Source organism: Aquarana catesbeiana, linkage group LG02 (assembly GCF_042186555.1).
Source record: "Aquarana catesbeiana isolate 2022-GZ linkage group LG02, ASM4218655v1, whole genome shotgun sequence".
Taxonomy (NCBI): domain Eukaryota; kingdom Metazoa; phylum Chordata; class Amphibia; order Anura; family Ranidae; genus Aquarana; species Aquarana catesbeiana.
In genome coordinates, this window is record NC_133325.1 from 195,829,091 (window position 1) to 195,844,591 (window position 15,501).

The 15,501-nt window shown below is 41.8% G+C and overlaps 1 protein-coding gene across 6 annotated transcripts in view; it reads left to right on the forward strand.

Annotated features, from left to right (window-relative positions):
- ZC3H13 (zinc finger CCCH-type containing 13) overlaps window positions 1–14,704 on the forward strand; it is a 113,253-nt gene extending 98,549 nt beyond the window's left edge. For all 6 annotated transcript variants that reach the window (XM_073614151.1, XM_073614152.1, XM_073614154.1 and 3 more), the window contains 3 exons: window positions 6,132–6,332; window positions 11,918–12,081; window positions 14,414–14,704. In XM_073614151.1, the coding sequence (XP_073470252.1) occupies window positions 6,132–6,332; window positions 11,918–12,081; window positions 14,414–14,578 (530 nt within the window). In that variant the 3' untranslated portion in view covers window positions 14,579–14,704. The remainder of the gene's footprint in view (window positions 1–6,131; window positions 6,333–11,917; window positions 12,082–14,413) is intronic.
- Window positions 14,705–15,501: the final 797 nt, after the last annotated feature.

A 15,501-nucleotide genomic window follows, 5' to 3' on the forward strand; every position in this document is an offset into this window, starting at 1 on the left:
TGCAGAAGTGTGCACTACGCTTGCATTCACAATAAGATTCATTATAATTAAACTGCTTGCCAAATCATGGTAACAGTGTGACTCTTAAGCATCTCAAATGTCATCTTAGGCCCCTTTCACACGAAGAGTCTGACCAGGTCTGCCTGTCGTTTTTTTCAGGCTGACCTGATCAGCCCCCTCCATTCACCCCTATAGACTGGCAGGTGTAAACGGACCATTTACACCTGCCTACCTCCAATCCGATCAAAAAAACAGAAGGGGCTATGTCCCTCTCCATCGGATCGGAGGGCAGGAGGGTGTAAATGAACAGCGGAGTCTGTTTTACTCCTGGTTGCCCATAGAGCAGAACGGGCTCGATCTGTGTCCACTCTGCAGAAACTGAGCGTGCACGGACCTGTTGTCCACCTGGTTTGCTCTGATCAGCAGACAGATTACCTGCTGATCAAATCAGAGTCTGCCCCATGTGAAATGGGCCTTAGAGTTGTGAACTTTATTTTAGTTGTACTTATGAACTATCTACCACTATACTGTTGTGTGGAAGACTGAAGTGTGCCTGTTGTGTTCCTGTCGCACTAATAAGATAATACTGGGTAACACTCCAGGAAAGAAGTACCATTTTATGTCCGAGATAGTGTACAAAAGGAGCAAATACTTTTTTACAAGACTTATTTTTATAGAGGATTTATATAGCGCCATCAGTTTGCGCAACGCTTTACAACGTAAAGTTATAAATTGATTTGCATTTTAATAAGTGAAATAAGTATTTGATTCCTTATCAATCGGCAAGATTTCTGTCTCCCAGGTGTCTTCTATACAGGTAATGAGCTGAGATTAGGAGCACTCTCTCTTAAAGGGAGTGCTCCTAATCTCCGCTTGTTATCTTTATGAAAGACAGTTGTCCACAGAAGCAAATCAGATTCCAATCTCTCCACCATGGTCAAGACCAAAGAGCTGTCCAAGTATGTCAGGGACAAGATAGTGGACCTACACAAGGCTGGAATGGGCTTACAAGACCACGGCCAAGCAGCTTGGTGAGAGGGTGACAACAGTTGGTGCGATTTTTTTGCAAATGGAAGAAACACAAAATAACTCAATCTTTTTCGGTCTGGGGCTCCATGCAAGATCTCCCCTTGTGGAGTTTCAGAGATCAAGAGAGCGGTGAGGCATCAGCCCAGAACTACATGGGAGAATCTTGTCAATGATCTCAAGGCAGCTTGGACCATAGTTGCCAAGAAAACAATTGGTAACACACTAAGTCGTGAAGGACTGAAATCCTGCAGCCCATGGAAGGTCCCATTCATCAAGAAAGCACATGTACAGGCCCATCTAAAGTTTGTTAATGAACTATTGAATCATTCAGAGGAGAACTGTGTGAAAGTGTTGTGGTCATATTAGACCAAAATCGAGTTCTTTGGCATCAACTCAACTCGCCGTGTTTGGAGGAGGAATGTTGCCTATATCCCCAAGAACACCATCCACACCGTTATACATTATGCTTTTGGGGTGTTTTTCTGCCAAGGGGACAGGACAACTTCACCGCATCAAAGGGACGATGGACGTGGCCATGTACCGTCAAATCTTGGGTGAGAACCTCCTTCCCTCAGCCTGGGCATTTTAAAGAGGTCGTGGATGGGTATTCCAGCATGACAATGACCCAAAACACACGGTCAAGGTAACAAAGGAGTGGCTTTAAGAAGAAGCGCATTAAGATCCTGAAGTGGCCTAGCCAGTTTCCAGACCTTAATCCCATAGAAAATATGTGGAGGGAACTGAAGGTTTGAGTTACCAAACGTCAGCCTCGAAACTTTAATGATTTGGAGAGGATTTGCAGAGAGTGGGACAAAATCCCTCCTGAGATGTGTACAAACCTGGTGGCCAACTACAAGAAACGTCTGACCTCTGTGTTTGCCAACAAGGGTTTTGCTACCAAGTACTAAGTCATGTTTTGGGAATGGGTCAAATACTTATTTCGCTCATTAACCACTTGACAACTGGGCACTTAAACCCCCTTCCTAACCAGACCAATTTTCAGCTTTCGGTGCTCTCACATTTTGAATGACATTTACTCAGTCATGCAACACTGTACCCATATGACATTTTTGTCCTTTTTTTCACACAAATAGAGCTTTCTTTTGGTGGTATTCAACCACTTCAATACCAGGCACTTAGACACCTCCCCGCCCAGCCCAATTTTCACCTTTCAGCGCTGTTGCAATTTGAATGACAATTGCGCGATCATGCTACACTGTACCCAAACAAATTTTTTATCATTTTGTTCCCACAAATAGAGCTTTCTTTTGGTGGTATTTGATCACCTCTGCGGTGTTTATTTTTTGCGCAACAAATAAAAAAAGACCGAAAATTTCGAAAAAAAAACAAGGTTTTCTTTGTTTCTGTTAAATTTTTTTGTAAATAAGTACGCTTTCTCCTTCAATAATGGGCACTGATATGGCTGCACTGATGGGCACTGAGACGGCGGCACCGATGAGGTGGCACTGATAGGCGGCACTGATAGGTGGCACTGGTATGCGGCACTGATGGGCACTCAGGTGGCACCGATGGGGACACATAGGCGGCACTGATGGGCACTCGTAGGTAGCATTGATTGGTATATATGGGTGGCACTGATGGGTACTTATGTGTGGCACTGATGTGTGTCACTGATAGGCGGCACTGATGGGCACTGATAGGTGGCACTGGTATGTGGCACTGATGGGCACTCATAGGTGGCACCGATGGGGACACATAGGCGGCACTGATGGGCACTCGTAGGTAGCATTGATTGGTATATATGGGTGGCACTGATGGGTACTTATGTGTGGCACTGATGTGTGTCACTGATAGGCGGCACTGGTGGCACTGGTATGTGGCACTGATGGGCACCCATAGGTGGCACCGATGGGGACACATAGGCGGCACTGATGGGCACTCGTAGGTGGCATTGATTGGTATATATGGGTGGCACCGATGGGTACTGACAGGTGGCACCGATGGGCAATGACAGGTGGCACTGATAAAGCATTGCTGGGCAGATCATTGACATAATAGTGCCAATCAGTGCCCATTTGTGGGCACTGATTGGCACAGATTGGGCACATGTGGATGGCCATGGGGTACATACCTGGCCATCCACGTTGCCCCTTCCCTGGTGGTCCTAGTGGCATCCCTGGTAGTCCAGTGGGGTGATCTGAGGGGGGGCTGCGCTGATAAACAGCGCAGACCCCCCCTGCCAGGAGAGCCGCCGATCGGCTCTCCTCTACTTGCGTCTGTCAGACGCGAGTGAGGAAGAGCCGATCAACGGCTCTTCCTATTGACAGTGTGATCAGCCGTGATTGGACACGGCTGATCACGTGGTAAAGAGCCTCCACCGGAGGCTTTTTACCAAGATCAGTGTAGCGGTGTGTCAGACTGACACAACGCTCCACCGATCGCCACGATGCGTGCCCCAGGGGGCGCGCTGCGGCATGTTATCCTGCTGGACATCATATGACGTCCAGTCAGGATAACAGAACCACTTCCCGGACGTCAATCCGCTATAGGGCGGGCGGGAAGTGGTAAATCACCGCTGGGATTTTTTATTTTTTGCGCTATGAATCAAAAAAGACTGAAAATTCAATTTAAAAAAAAAAAAAAATTCTTTGCTTCTGTTAAAATTTATTGCAGAAGTGTTGGCAGAAGTGTTGGCAGAAGTGTTGGCAGAAGTGTTGGCAGAAGTGTTGGCAGAAGTGTTGCCAGAAGTGTTGGCATTGAGCAGCACTGTGGGCACTAAACATCCAGCCCACAGCGCTGCTGCAATCTCTCCCCCTCTTCCCTCGCACTGTACAGATCGGTACACAGAGGGGAGGGAGGAACCGGCGTCATGACGTGACGCCGGTTTGTTTACAAGTGATCGCTCCGTCATTTGATGGAACGATCACGTGGTATCGGCCGCAATCACGGTCACGGATGTTCCCGGGTGCGTTCCCCAGGGGGCGCGCAGGAGCAACATTCTGGAATGACGTCCCACGGACGTCCACCCAGAACTAGCCGACTGCGCTGTTGCCGTCTTTCGGCAATGGCCCGGTCGGCAAGTGGTTAAAGTGCAAATCAATTTATAACTTTTTTTTTTTTTAAATGCATTTTTCTGGATTTTTTTGTTCTATCTCTCACTGTAAAATAAACCTACCATTAAAATTATAGACTGATCATTTTTTTGTCAGTGGGCAAAGGTACAAAATCAGTAGGGGATCAATTACTTTTCCCTCACTGTACAATCTAGTAGACTTAGAAAAATAACCTAGAACAAAGCTTTTAAACAACTCCCGTTACTAGCTCGCAGGGCCCATTCACACCAGAACATCCGTGCGGGAAATCCATGTTTCCCACACCGCGTTTAAAATGCAATGTATGTGTGATATGTGAGTGTCAATGTAATCCTAGTGACACCCCAAACGTAGGGCATGTGCTTGCTCTGGATTGCGCGGTACCGAAGTACTGTGCAATTTAAAAGTAGTTAATGCACTACTTTTGGTGTGATCCAGTGATATTTCAGCCCATTTATATAAATGCGATATACAAAACACTGCGCCTGGATGACTTGAAACCTAAACAAATGAATAGTGTAAGATGCAGCAGCTGTTTCAATCTAGTGATTTAAAGGTTATTGGTGATTCACAAAAAAAAAAACAGCGCTTGCTAATAACAACATGCATCATAGAATAAATATTAAGTGCAAGTCCTCAAAAAAACAATCAAACAAAAAAAAAAAAATAAAAAAAAAAGGTTAAACACTGTACACAAGTCCTTTGACAATTTTTGTGAAGAATTTATTTTTCAAGAAACAGGTTTTGGCCATGTAAATCCCACAGATGGTGACTTGATATTGAAAGTGCTCCCAAACATAACACCTCGTGGAAATAAAGTGGAGATCCCCACTACAACCCGCCACGTGTCCTATCTTGATGTGTTTCGTCATCAGAAGCTTCTGATGACGAAAGGCGACAGGATGCACGGTCTTATGTACTGTTCTCTAGGTGGAACGCACGCCATCACCCCTGAGCCTTTCATATGGTTTATAGCATTGGCTATTACGGATATCTAAACAGGTTGGTCTGCCACCTATTCATTTTTTAATCCTTACCTGCCTGAAGGCCTTTATTAAAGAGTCATAACTTTTTTTTTTACGCAATGTGGAGCCTGCTTTTGTTTTCTCTGATTGCCACGAGATTTACCCTGGGATGTATGAAACGCAGTAAGGTGGGATCTATGTTTTTTTTGGAGTTAAGTCTATGGCTCCTTGGGTCACGGAGACCATTTAAGCTCATTTGATCTCTCTTGTCATAAGGCATTGAGGGTCAACTACATTCGGTGAGTGGGGATCATCTTCACTTTATTTCCACAAGGTGTTATGTTTGGGAGCTGTTTAAATATCAAGTTGCCATCTGTGGGATTTACATGGCCAGAATGTGCTTCTTGGAAAATAAATTCTTCACAACAATTGTCATAGGACTTATGTACATTGTTTCACATGTTTTTTTTTGTTTTTTTGAGGACTTGCACTTAACATGTATCATACATCTCGAAGAATAAATATTAGCAAGCTATTTGTTCACTGAGTTTTTTTTTTTTCTTTTTTTTTTTTTTTGTGAATCGCCAATAACATTTAAATAAATGGTCTAAAAATCACATTGCATTACACTGAATCTCACAGAAATTTGGCCAAGCAGAGGTTTCTTACTTGGCCACATCCTATTTATATGTCTAATTTGATTTTAATAGTTTGTAATAGTTGACATATCAATAATAAAAAAAAAATCTTGTAAATCTGTAATGTCATCTTGGTAACAGTCATAGTATTTAAATGCCAAATATAAGATATTTTAAGCAGTGAGTGTGTAAAATGTACAAGAACCAAGTCCTATACATTTTTGTATTTGAGACGTTCAAATTTGAAATGGCCCATCTGCTTTGCCAAAGGCAGAATATGTTCTATTTTTGACATTCAAGAAATATGTTCTTGTTTGGTGATCGTCTATTCCACTGTGAAATGTAAAATTAATAAAATCCCTTCTAAATATGTATGCTTTCAATTTATGATAGACCTGTAATATCTAATTTTTAGTTTTGATGGGAATTGTGTTCTTATTGTACAGATCCTCTGGATGTAATTGATGTAGATTGGTCTAGTCTAATGCCCAAGCAGGCAACGGAACCTCGTGAATCTGGTGCTGCCCTCCTGAAATTCACACCTGGCGCTGTGCTACTGCGTGTTGGCATTTCAAAACGTTTAGCTGGGCCTGACTTGTTCAGTAAAGTTAAAGAAACCTGCCAGCAAGCTATAGAAAAACCTAATGGTAAGTGCTTTTATATTTTAACCTTTACTATACGGGCACATCATGAATTGTTGTGGTATGATTGTTTTGTTTAGGCGATGATCTAAAAGAGCAGATATATTCAGCTTTCTCCAGAGTCCTGTGGCAGCCAGCGCTGGGGTCCTCTTGCTCCCAGAAATCCAAGAACTGTGGGAGTGGTTACCTGTCTAAAAAAAGGTACCTGCTCCCACAAGGGAGCTAGAGGGGCTAGGAGGCAGATGAGCAGTACTTTAACTTTTAAGTGAAGGTCTGTTTTAAGGATAAAAATTGTGATCATAGTCCACCAATGCAAAGTAAATATCAAAAATTATTTTTAAACAGAATCAGTCCAAACAAAAATTTCCCATCACCATTACTGTTCTTCCGAGTGTCAAACAAATCTGCACTTCAAGGTGAGCACCACCAGTAATATGGGAAAATGCACATGCCACAATTACGTGCCCATCTCCCATGTAAAATTAGGCAAGCACAGCTTTTATTAATTCCACAGATCGTCCACACAGGTGTGGTGCAACATGTCTTCCCAAAGATACAGAGGACATTCCCACCGCTACGGGTGACCTCAGCATTAACAGTAATGTTAATAACGCATTGAATGTGCCTGTGTGGCTGGCAGAGACCAGTGCTCAAAATAGACTAGAAAAACTTACAAATCGCACTGACCTGATAGCATATACCTGAGAGTTCTCAAAGAAATTAGCCATGTTAAAGCCATACCATTATTTATAAATTTGAAGGAAAGCTTACTGACTGGGATGGTAAAAACTGGTTGACCAAATGCAAATGGGGTATCACAAAAAAAAAAAAAAAGCAGCCCAAGATATTTACCTGCTAACTACATACCAGTCAGCCTAGGCAGTATGTAAACTATTGAAGGAAAGTGATAGGACCAAATCCAAGAATTTGCTGATTAAAAGATCATTTGTAGTAACCAAAAAATATATTTTTTGAACTGCTCTTGCCAGACCAACCCTTTAACATTCTATGAGAAGGTAAGCTGTAATTTGGATGCAGTAAGGCCTAGGGATGTAGTGTACCTAGATATCACTAACGCATTTGATACAGTACCCTATAAATCCTTATTTTACAAATTATGAAGGACATTTGGCATTTATGAGATGTATGTACCTGGATAGAAAACTGGTTGCAGAAGCATATCCAGAGGGTGGCAATTTAATGGCATATTTTCTGAATGGTCTAGAGTTGTGAGCAGAAGGCCCCAGGGCTCTGTCCTAGGACCAGTTTTGTTTAACTTGTTAATAAACGATATAGAAGTTGGAATAAATAGTTCAACCTCAGTGTTTGCTGATGAAAACTAGTTAAAATGGAGGTTGGACATGTAGATGGCAAATGAGGTTAGGTGCTCAAAATATGCAAATTACTCGCGAGGGGGAAGAGCCTCTGGGGGTGAGGGATAGCAGATGGAAAAGGATCTGGGGTCCTAGTAAATCACAACTCGGCAATCGCAGGCAATGCCAAGCTGGATCAAGCAAGGCTATTTTGTTAGCATGCATTTAAAAAGGGTATTTACCCAATATTTACCCAAGGGATAAAACTATAGTTCTACCACTTTAAAAAACTATGGTTCAGCCACATTTTGAGTGTGCCATCCAGTTTTGGTAACCAATGCTCAGGAAGGATGTGCTTGAATTGGAGAGTCAAGAGAAGGGCAACAAAGCTACTAAGGGGCTGGGTTCCCTTCATTATAAGAAACCAGAAGAAACATTAAGGCCCCTTTCACACTGGGACGGTGGGGGCATCGACAGTAAAACAGCGCTATTTTTAGCGCAGATTTACCTTCGTTTTAGCGGCGGTATTCGGCCACTAGCGGGGCGATTTTAACCCCCGCTAGCAGCCAAAAATGGGTTAAAACCGCCTGCAAAGCGCCTACATTGATTTCAATGGGCAGGAGTTGTTACTACACCGCTACTAAGATGCTGTTTGCAGGAGTTTTTTTTTTCTCTCCTGCCAGCGCACCGCTCCAGTGTGAAAGCCCTCGGGCTTTCACACTGGAGAAACAGCAGCGGCAGTTTAAGGTCAGTTTGCAGGCGCTATTTTTTTGCAAACCTCCCCAGTGTGAAAGGAGCCTAAACAACTTCTCCCTGGAGGAGAGGCGCTCAAGAAGGGATATGATCACAATACATAACTTTTTAAGTGGCGATTCTAGCATTGGGATGAATCTTTATAATTGAAGGTTTCTAAAAAAGACAAGCAGCCACACAATGAAGTTGGACGAAACTGCGTGTTTACTGTTTGAGTGGTAAGGATTTGGAACTCTCTTCCACAGTTGGTGGTGTCAACAGGGAGTGTAGATAAATTCAGAAAACTTTAAGATGTTTCTTAGTGAATACAATGTATAGAGATATGGATAATGGTGCTAATATAAACACACACACACTCAGGTTGAACTGTATGGATTGGTGTCTTTATTCAACCTTACTATGTAATTACATGTAACCCGTACTGCCATGGAGGGTCTGGGTGTGTTTACCCGATACTTTCGGATGGAACTGGAACCTAAGACATCTATTGTTAAAGGATTGTTGTCATTGTCACAAATTTCCTTGTGTTCTGTTAGGGTGGTAGCGAAGTTGCCCTAATGCCCACAAAGACCTCCATGTTCACTCTGGACTTTGGATGTCTGTGTCCAGTTACTGGAGCAGTCTGCTCACAGAGGCTCTAAGCACATTCCAGCAAAGTCTTTCTGAACCTCCTGTGCCCCTTTTTCTGCAGTTGACCAGGGTATGCAGGAGGTTGTTTCCAATCTTTTTGATGCTGGGTGTATTGCTTAACATTTGGAAAATTGGCCTGCAGTTCTATGCCTTTGGTTTTTTTTGTTTTGTTTTTTAGAGCTCCTGTGTTGTTGGCTTAAGACCATGTCAGAGTGGGTAGAGTTCCTTAAAAGGGATCCTTCCCCTTGCTTCATAAAGCAGCTGGAGAAAATGCCTGGAACCTTATGCTTTTGTTGTGACACCTTGTTACAAGTCTCAAAACTTGTCTTGCATTGGACTAACTTCTGTGTTAATGCAAAGGTCTACGTGCAGGGTGCTGATGGGATGAAAGGAACATCTTATTCTTCAAAAGACTTGCTCTTGAAACTGTCATTGGCAAGGCCACAGGTGGCTGAAGTGATGTTCTCCCATTCAGACAGTAAAGCACGGAACCAGAGCTCTGCTAACTCCTCTGACTAGACTGCATGAAGGTGCTCCCCAACCTCTATAAATAAGGGGGGCTGAGTGTACATCCAGACAGGTTCTCTAGTTTGTCTCGCTGGAATTTGTGCGTTCAGGAGACCCTTGAACAAATTCTGTTGACTTGTGTGTCTCTAAGAGATCCCACTGCAAGTCGAGTTAGTCCCTTGACCTGGGTTCTGTTTGGACATCAATTTGGTGTTGCAGGGCTTGCACTTATGGGAACTTCCAGGTGCAAAGATGCATATACACGTCTGCTACTTTCCAGTGCATCAGCCATTTCTACACTTTGCTGTGGACATCTGCACTACCAGTTTGTGGCTCTGGCTTTCTGGGTTCTCGTCTGCATGTTTGGTATTCATTACATTCAAAACAAAACCTAAAAAAAAAATTACCTCAGTACACCTATATATAAAATACAAAAAAAAATTATTTGCTTAAAGCGGGGGTTCACCCACACCGCTAAAAAAAAAAAAAATATTAAAAGCCAGCAGCTACAAATCCTGCAGCTGCTGACTTTTAATACATGACCACTTACCTGTCCCAGGGTCCAGCGATGTCAGCAGGGGATGCCGAGAACCCGCTCGGTTCTCGGCAGCTGCCGCCGCCACCCTAGGTGAGGGAATCAGGAAGTGAAGCGTTGCGGCTTCGCTTCCCGGTTCCCTACTGCGCATGCGCGAGTCCCAAATGGTCCCCGCTCTCTCCTGGGAGCTGTGTGTTCCCAGGAGACAGCGCGGTGGGGACGGGAAGAGGCGTAGACTCCCATGGGAGTCTATGCCGGAAGTGGGTGCAAATACCTGTCTTAGACAGGTATCTGCACCCCCCTCCCCCCTGAAAGGTGCCAAATGTGACACCGGAGGGGGGAAGGGTTCCGAAAAGCGGAAGTTCCATTTTTGTGTGGAACTCCGCTTTAATACCATTTGCTTATTTACCACCTGTTGAGATGTCTAACAGGTGTGTGTGTGTGTGTGTGTGTGTTTTTTTTTTTTTCTGATTTGTCCGTTATGATTTAAAACCGCTCAACTTCCTCTATGCATTATTTAATGTAATAGTATACCTTTTTGCTGTTTGAACTAGCAAGGTTACTTTTTTTTTTTTTTTTTTAAGTAACCCTTTTAGGAGTTTTATTATGCTTTACATAAAAAGGAATACCCATAAAGTTTTTTTCGTTTGGAAGTAGGGCACAATTTGATAGATACCATTTGCAAGGATACTCATTTATAGACTGGATGCACATATTGGTTTGTGTGTAGAGGTCGACCGATACGGGTTTTTCTCTGGCCGATGCCGATATTTAGAAATCGCGGTGGCCGATATGATACCGATTTTTTTTTTTTTTTTTTTTTTTTTTTTTTTTCCCCCCTTCATCTCATAAAATCTAACAGTTAGACCCTTTTTAACACTGGAGCATTTTTCAGGCTCCTTTGGGCTAAAAATAGCACCTGTAAAGTGCCTGCAAAACGGCTCCCCTGCAGTCTCAGTGTGAGAGCCCGAGTGCTTTCATACTGAGGCGATGCGCTGGCAGGATGTAAAAAAAAAAAAAGTCCTGCAAGCAGTATCTTTGGAGCGGCGGCGTCGCTTCATGGACTCATTTCATCGGCCGCTAGCTGGGTTATAAGCGCCCCGCTAGCAGCCGAATAGCGCCGCTAAAACTAGCAGCGTTTTACCATCAACGCATGCCCGCTCCAGTGTGAAAGCAGCCTTAATAAGTGATACAGAAAATGTCTAACATTTATTAAACAAAACAAACCTCCAATCACTTCACTTGTATTTATAATTAAGATTTTAAAAAAAAGATATCTTATATTAAATACACAAAGACAGGTAATCAAAACTTTTGGCCAAAAAAAATGGGCTAACTTTACTGTTTTTTAGTTTTTTACAGGATTTTTACTTGTAAGCAACAAGTGTCAGAAAAGATTTAGTCTTTAAATGGTTAAACTGAGAACTCCTACACAGGGAGTTCAGTCCATTGATAAGTAGAAACATTGTATCTCTTCTTGTTTCTTTTATCAGACTTGGCATGTTGCCCAAAGAGGAGAAACAAGTCGCTACATGGAAGACTTCAGGCAACTTGCATTGACTTCTATTGCAGAAGTCATTTGCAAGTCCTGCTGAAGTTATAATCGGCCTTTTTTTATCAGCACAATTGGCCGATGCCGATTAAATGGCGATATATCGGTCGACCTCTATTTGTGTGTTTTTGAGTTGCATTTATTTTGATCCACTGTATATCCTTTTTGAAATGACTCTTGTATGCATTTTGGATATGTTGATTGTTTAATTTGTGGTACATTTTATGGCATTTATTTTCACAATTGTTTCATTGCTCTGTTTTGCTTTGGTTAAAAACTGAACTCCTCAAATTTTCTTTAGAAGCAGAAAACTTGTTTGCACATGAGCTAGGAGCTCTTAACATGGCTGCACTACTCAGAAGAAGGGAGAGAGCTGGCTTACTCAGTAAACTTGGGCCTTGTTGTAAAGCTTTGTGTTCTAGAAGGGACTTGGCAATTCGTAAGCAACTTGTGCAAAATGAAAAGGTGAGGAAACATGCCAATTATCCAATTATTAATCATTTAATGTGTGTGTGTATGTGTGTATATATATATATATATATATATATATATATATATATATATATATATATATATATATATATATATATATATATATATATAATGTGTGTGTATATAGAGATAGATAGATACAGACACACATACATACACAGTGGGGACGGAAAGTATTCAGACCCCCTTAAATTTTTCACTCTTTGTTATATTGCAGCCATTTGCTAAAATCATTTAAGTTCAGTTTTTTTCCTCATTAATGTACACACAGCACCGCATATTGACAGAAAAACACAGAATTGTTGACATTTTTGCAGATGTATTAAAAAAGAAAAACTGAAATATCACATGGGCCTAAGTAGTCAGACCCTTTGCTGTGACACTCATATATTTAACTCAGGTTCTGTCCATTTCTTCTGATCATCCTTGAGATGGTTCTACACCTTCATTTGATTCCAGCTGTGTTTGATTTTACTGATTGGACTTGATTAGGAAAGCCACACACAGCTGTCTATATAAGACCTTACAGCTCACAGTGCATGTCAGAGCAAATGAGAATCATGAGGTCAAAGGAACTGCCTGAAGAGCTCAGAGACAGAATTGTGTCAAGGCACAGATCTTGCCAAGGTTACAGAAAAATTTCTGCTGCACTTAATGTTCCCAAGAGCACAGTGGTCTCCATAATCCTTAAATGGAAGACATTTGGGATGACCAGAACCCTTCCTAGAGCTGGCCGTCTGGCCACTATCGGGGGAGAAGAGCCTTGGTGAGAGAGGTAAAGAAGAACCCAAAGATCACTGTGGCTGAGCTCCAGAGATGCAGTCGGGAGATGGGAGAAAGTTGTAGAAAGTCAACCATCACTGCAGCCCTCCACCAGTCAGGGGTTTATGGCAGAGTGACCCAACGGAAAAGTCCGCATGGAGTTTGCTAAAAAAAACCTGAAGGACTCCAAGATAGTGAGAAACAAGATTCTTTGGTCTGATGAGACCAAGATAGAACTTTTTGGCCTTAATTCTAAGCGGTATGTGTGGAGAAAACCAGGCACTGCTCATCACCTGTCCAATACAGTCCCAACAGTGAAGCATGGTGGTGGCAGCATCATGCTGTGGGGGTGTTTTTCAGCTGCAGGGACAGGACGACTGGTTGCAATCGAGGGAAAGATGAATGCAGCCAAGTACAGGGATATCCTGGACGAAAACCTTCTCCAGAGTGCTCAGGACCTCAGACTGGGCCGAAAGTTTACCTTCCAACAAGACAATGACCCTAAGCACACAGCTAAAATAATGGACTGGCTTCACAACAACTACGTGACTGTTCTTGAATGGCCCAGCCAGAGCCCTGACTTAAACCCAATTGAGCATCTCTGGAGAGACCTAAAAATGGCTGCCCACCATTTACCATCCAACCTGACAGAACTGGAGAGGATCTGCAAGGAGGAATGGCAGAGGATCCCCAAATCCAGGTGTGAAAAACTTGTTGCATCTTTCCCAAAAAGACTCATGGCTGTATTCGATCAAAAGGGTGCTTCTACTAAATACTGAGCAAAGGGTCTGAATACTTAGGACCATGTGAGATTTTTCTTCTTTAATAAATCTGCAAAAATGTCAACAATTCTGTGTTTTTCTGTCAATATGGGGTGCTGTGTGTACATTTTAATGAGGAAAACTTAAATGATTTTAGCAAATGGCTGCAATATAACAAAGAGTGAAAAATTTAAGGGGGTCTGAATACTTTCCGTCCCCACTGTATATATATATATATTGTGTGTGTGTGTGTATATATAATGTTGGAAACCTTTGACATGAAATATGAACAAAGCATATTCTTTTAAAGTGTTTCAATCCAGAGTATTAAGTGTAATTTCTGTCTGCTGCCTCTCGTTCCCTTCAGCTATGAGATCGATTTACATAGATTACAATTATTCACTCTGGCGAAGAGATGCTTAAAAGGTGATATGATTGCATTGTAAAAAATATATCGATGGCGACTCCATAATGTGAGGTTAGAAAAAAAAAATAAACCTTAGATTTTGGAAAGGGTTCTTTACTGTTGGAGCAGTAAAAATGTGGAACTTCCTTCCCCAGGAAGTGGTACTAGCTGAGTGTCAACAACTTCTTCAAAAAATGTATCTTCCTCATGAAGCAGAATATGCAGGGCTATAATAATGAGAATAAAAATCACATATAGATTTATCTGGATGAAGTTTTTTGTTTTTTTGTCCAACCTTATTAACATAAGATTATAGATTATGTAACATTTTTTTAAGAACGTTAATTGGACTTTTTTTTTTTTTTTCTCCCACCAGGGCACTGTGAAACAGACTTACTCGAATCCTCCATTGGTTGACAGTGAGCTTCTAAGATTAAGTTTGCGTCTCTTCAAAAGAAAAACAGCAGCTTCATATCAGGAAAGGACTGATGATTACAGACATTCTGTACCAAACAAAAAAACCGAGACCTGTGTTTCCTAATTCCCCTTAAGACTGGTTGTGACCATAAACTTTGAATGTGTCTCACTCAACAGTGTGCAGCCATTTTTAAACTTGACCTACTTCACAACCCTTTCATGAAAAGTAAAGATTGATTTTTTTTTTATATATATTTCCTTTTTTTTTTTTTTAACAAACTCTAAATATTTAAACATACTGTGGTTTGTTGGTACTGGTTGATTAGCGGTATTTTGGTACAAATTGTAGAATTTTTAACCGCTTGCCAACGGCTCACGCCTATATACGTCGGCAGAAGGGCACGTACTGGCATATTAAGGTATGTCTGCGGGGATACCCACGATTGTCTTACGGAGAGGCAGAACGGGGAAATGATGATGTAAACAAGCACCATTCTGCCTAGTGACAGGACACTGATCACCACTCCCTGTAATCGGGAGCGGTGATCAGTGTCGTGTCACACATAGCCCCCCCCACAGTTAGAATCACTCCCTAGGACACACTTAACCCCTACAGCGCCACCTAGTGGTTAACCCCTTCACTGCCAGTCACATTTACACAGTAATCAATGCATTTTTAATCGCACTGATCGCTGTATAAATGTGTATGGTCCCAAAATAGCGCCAAAAGTGTCCGTTGTGTCTGCCATAATGTCGCAGTCACGATAAAATTCGCTGATCGCCGCCATTACTAGTTAAAAAAAATAAATAAAACTATCCCCTATTTTGTAGATGCTATAACTTTTGAGCAAACCAATCAATAAATGCTTATTGCTATTTTTCTTTAACAAAAATATGTAGAATAATATGTATCGGCCTAAACTGAGGAAAAAAAATGTTTTTTTATATATTTTTTGGGAATATTTATTATATAGCAAAATGTAAAAAATAATTTGTTTTTTATTCAAAATTGTCGCTATTTTTTTGTTTATAGCGCAAAAAATAAAA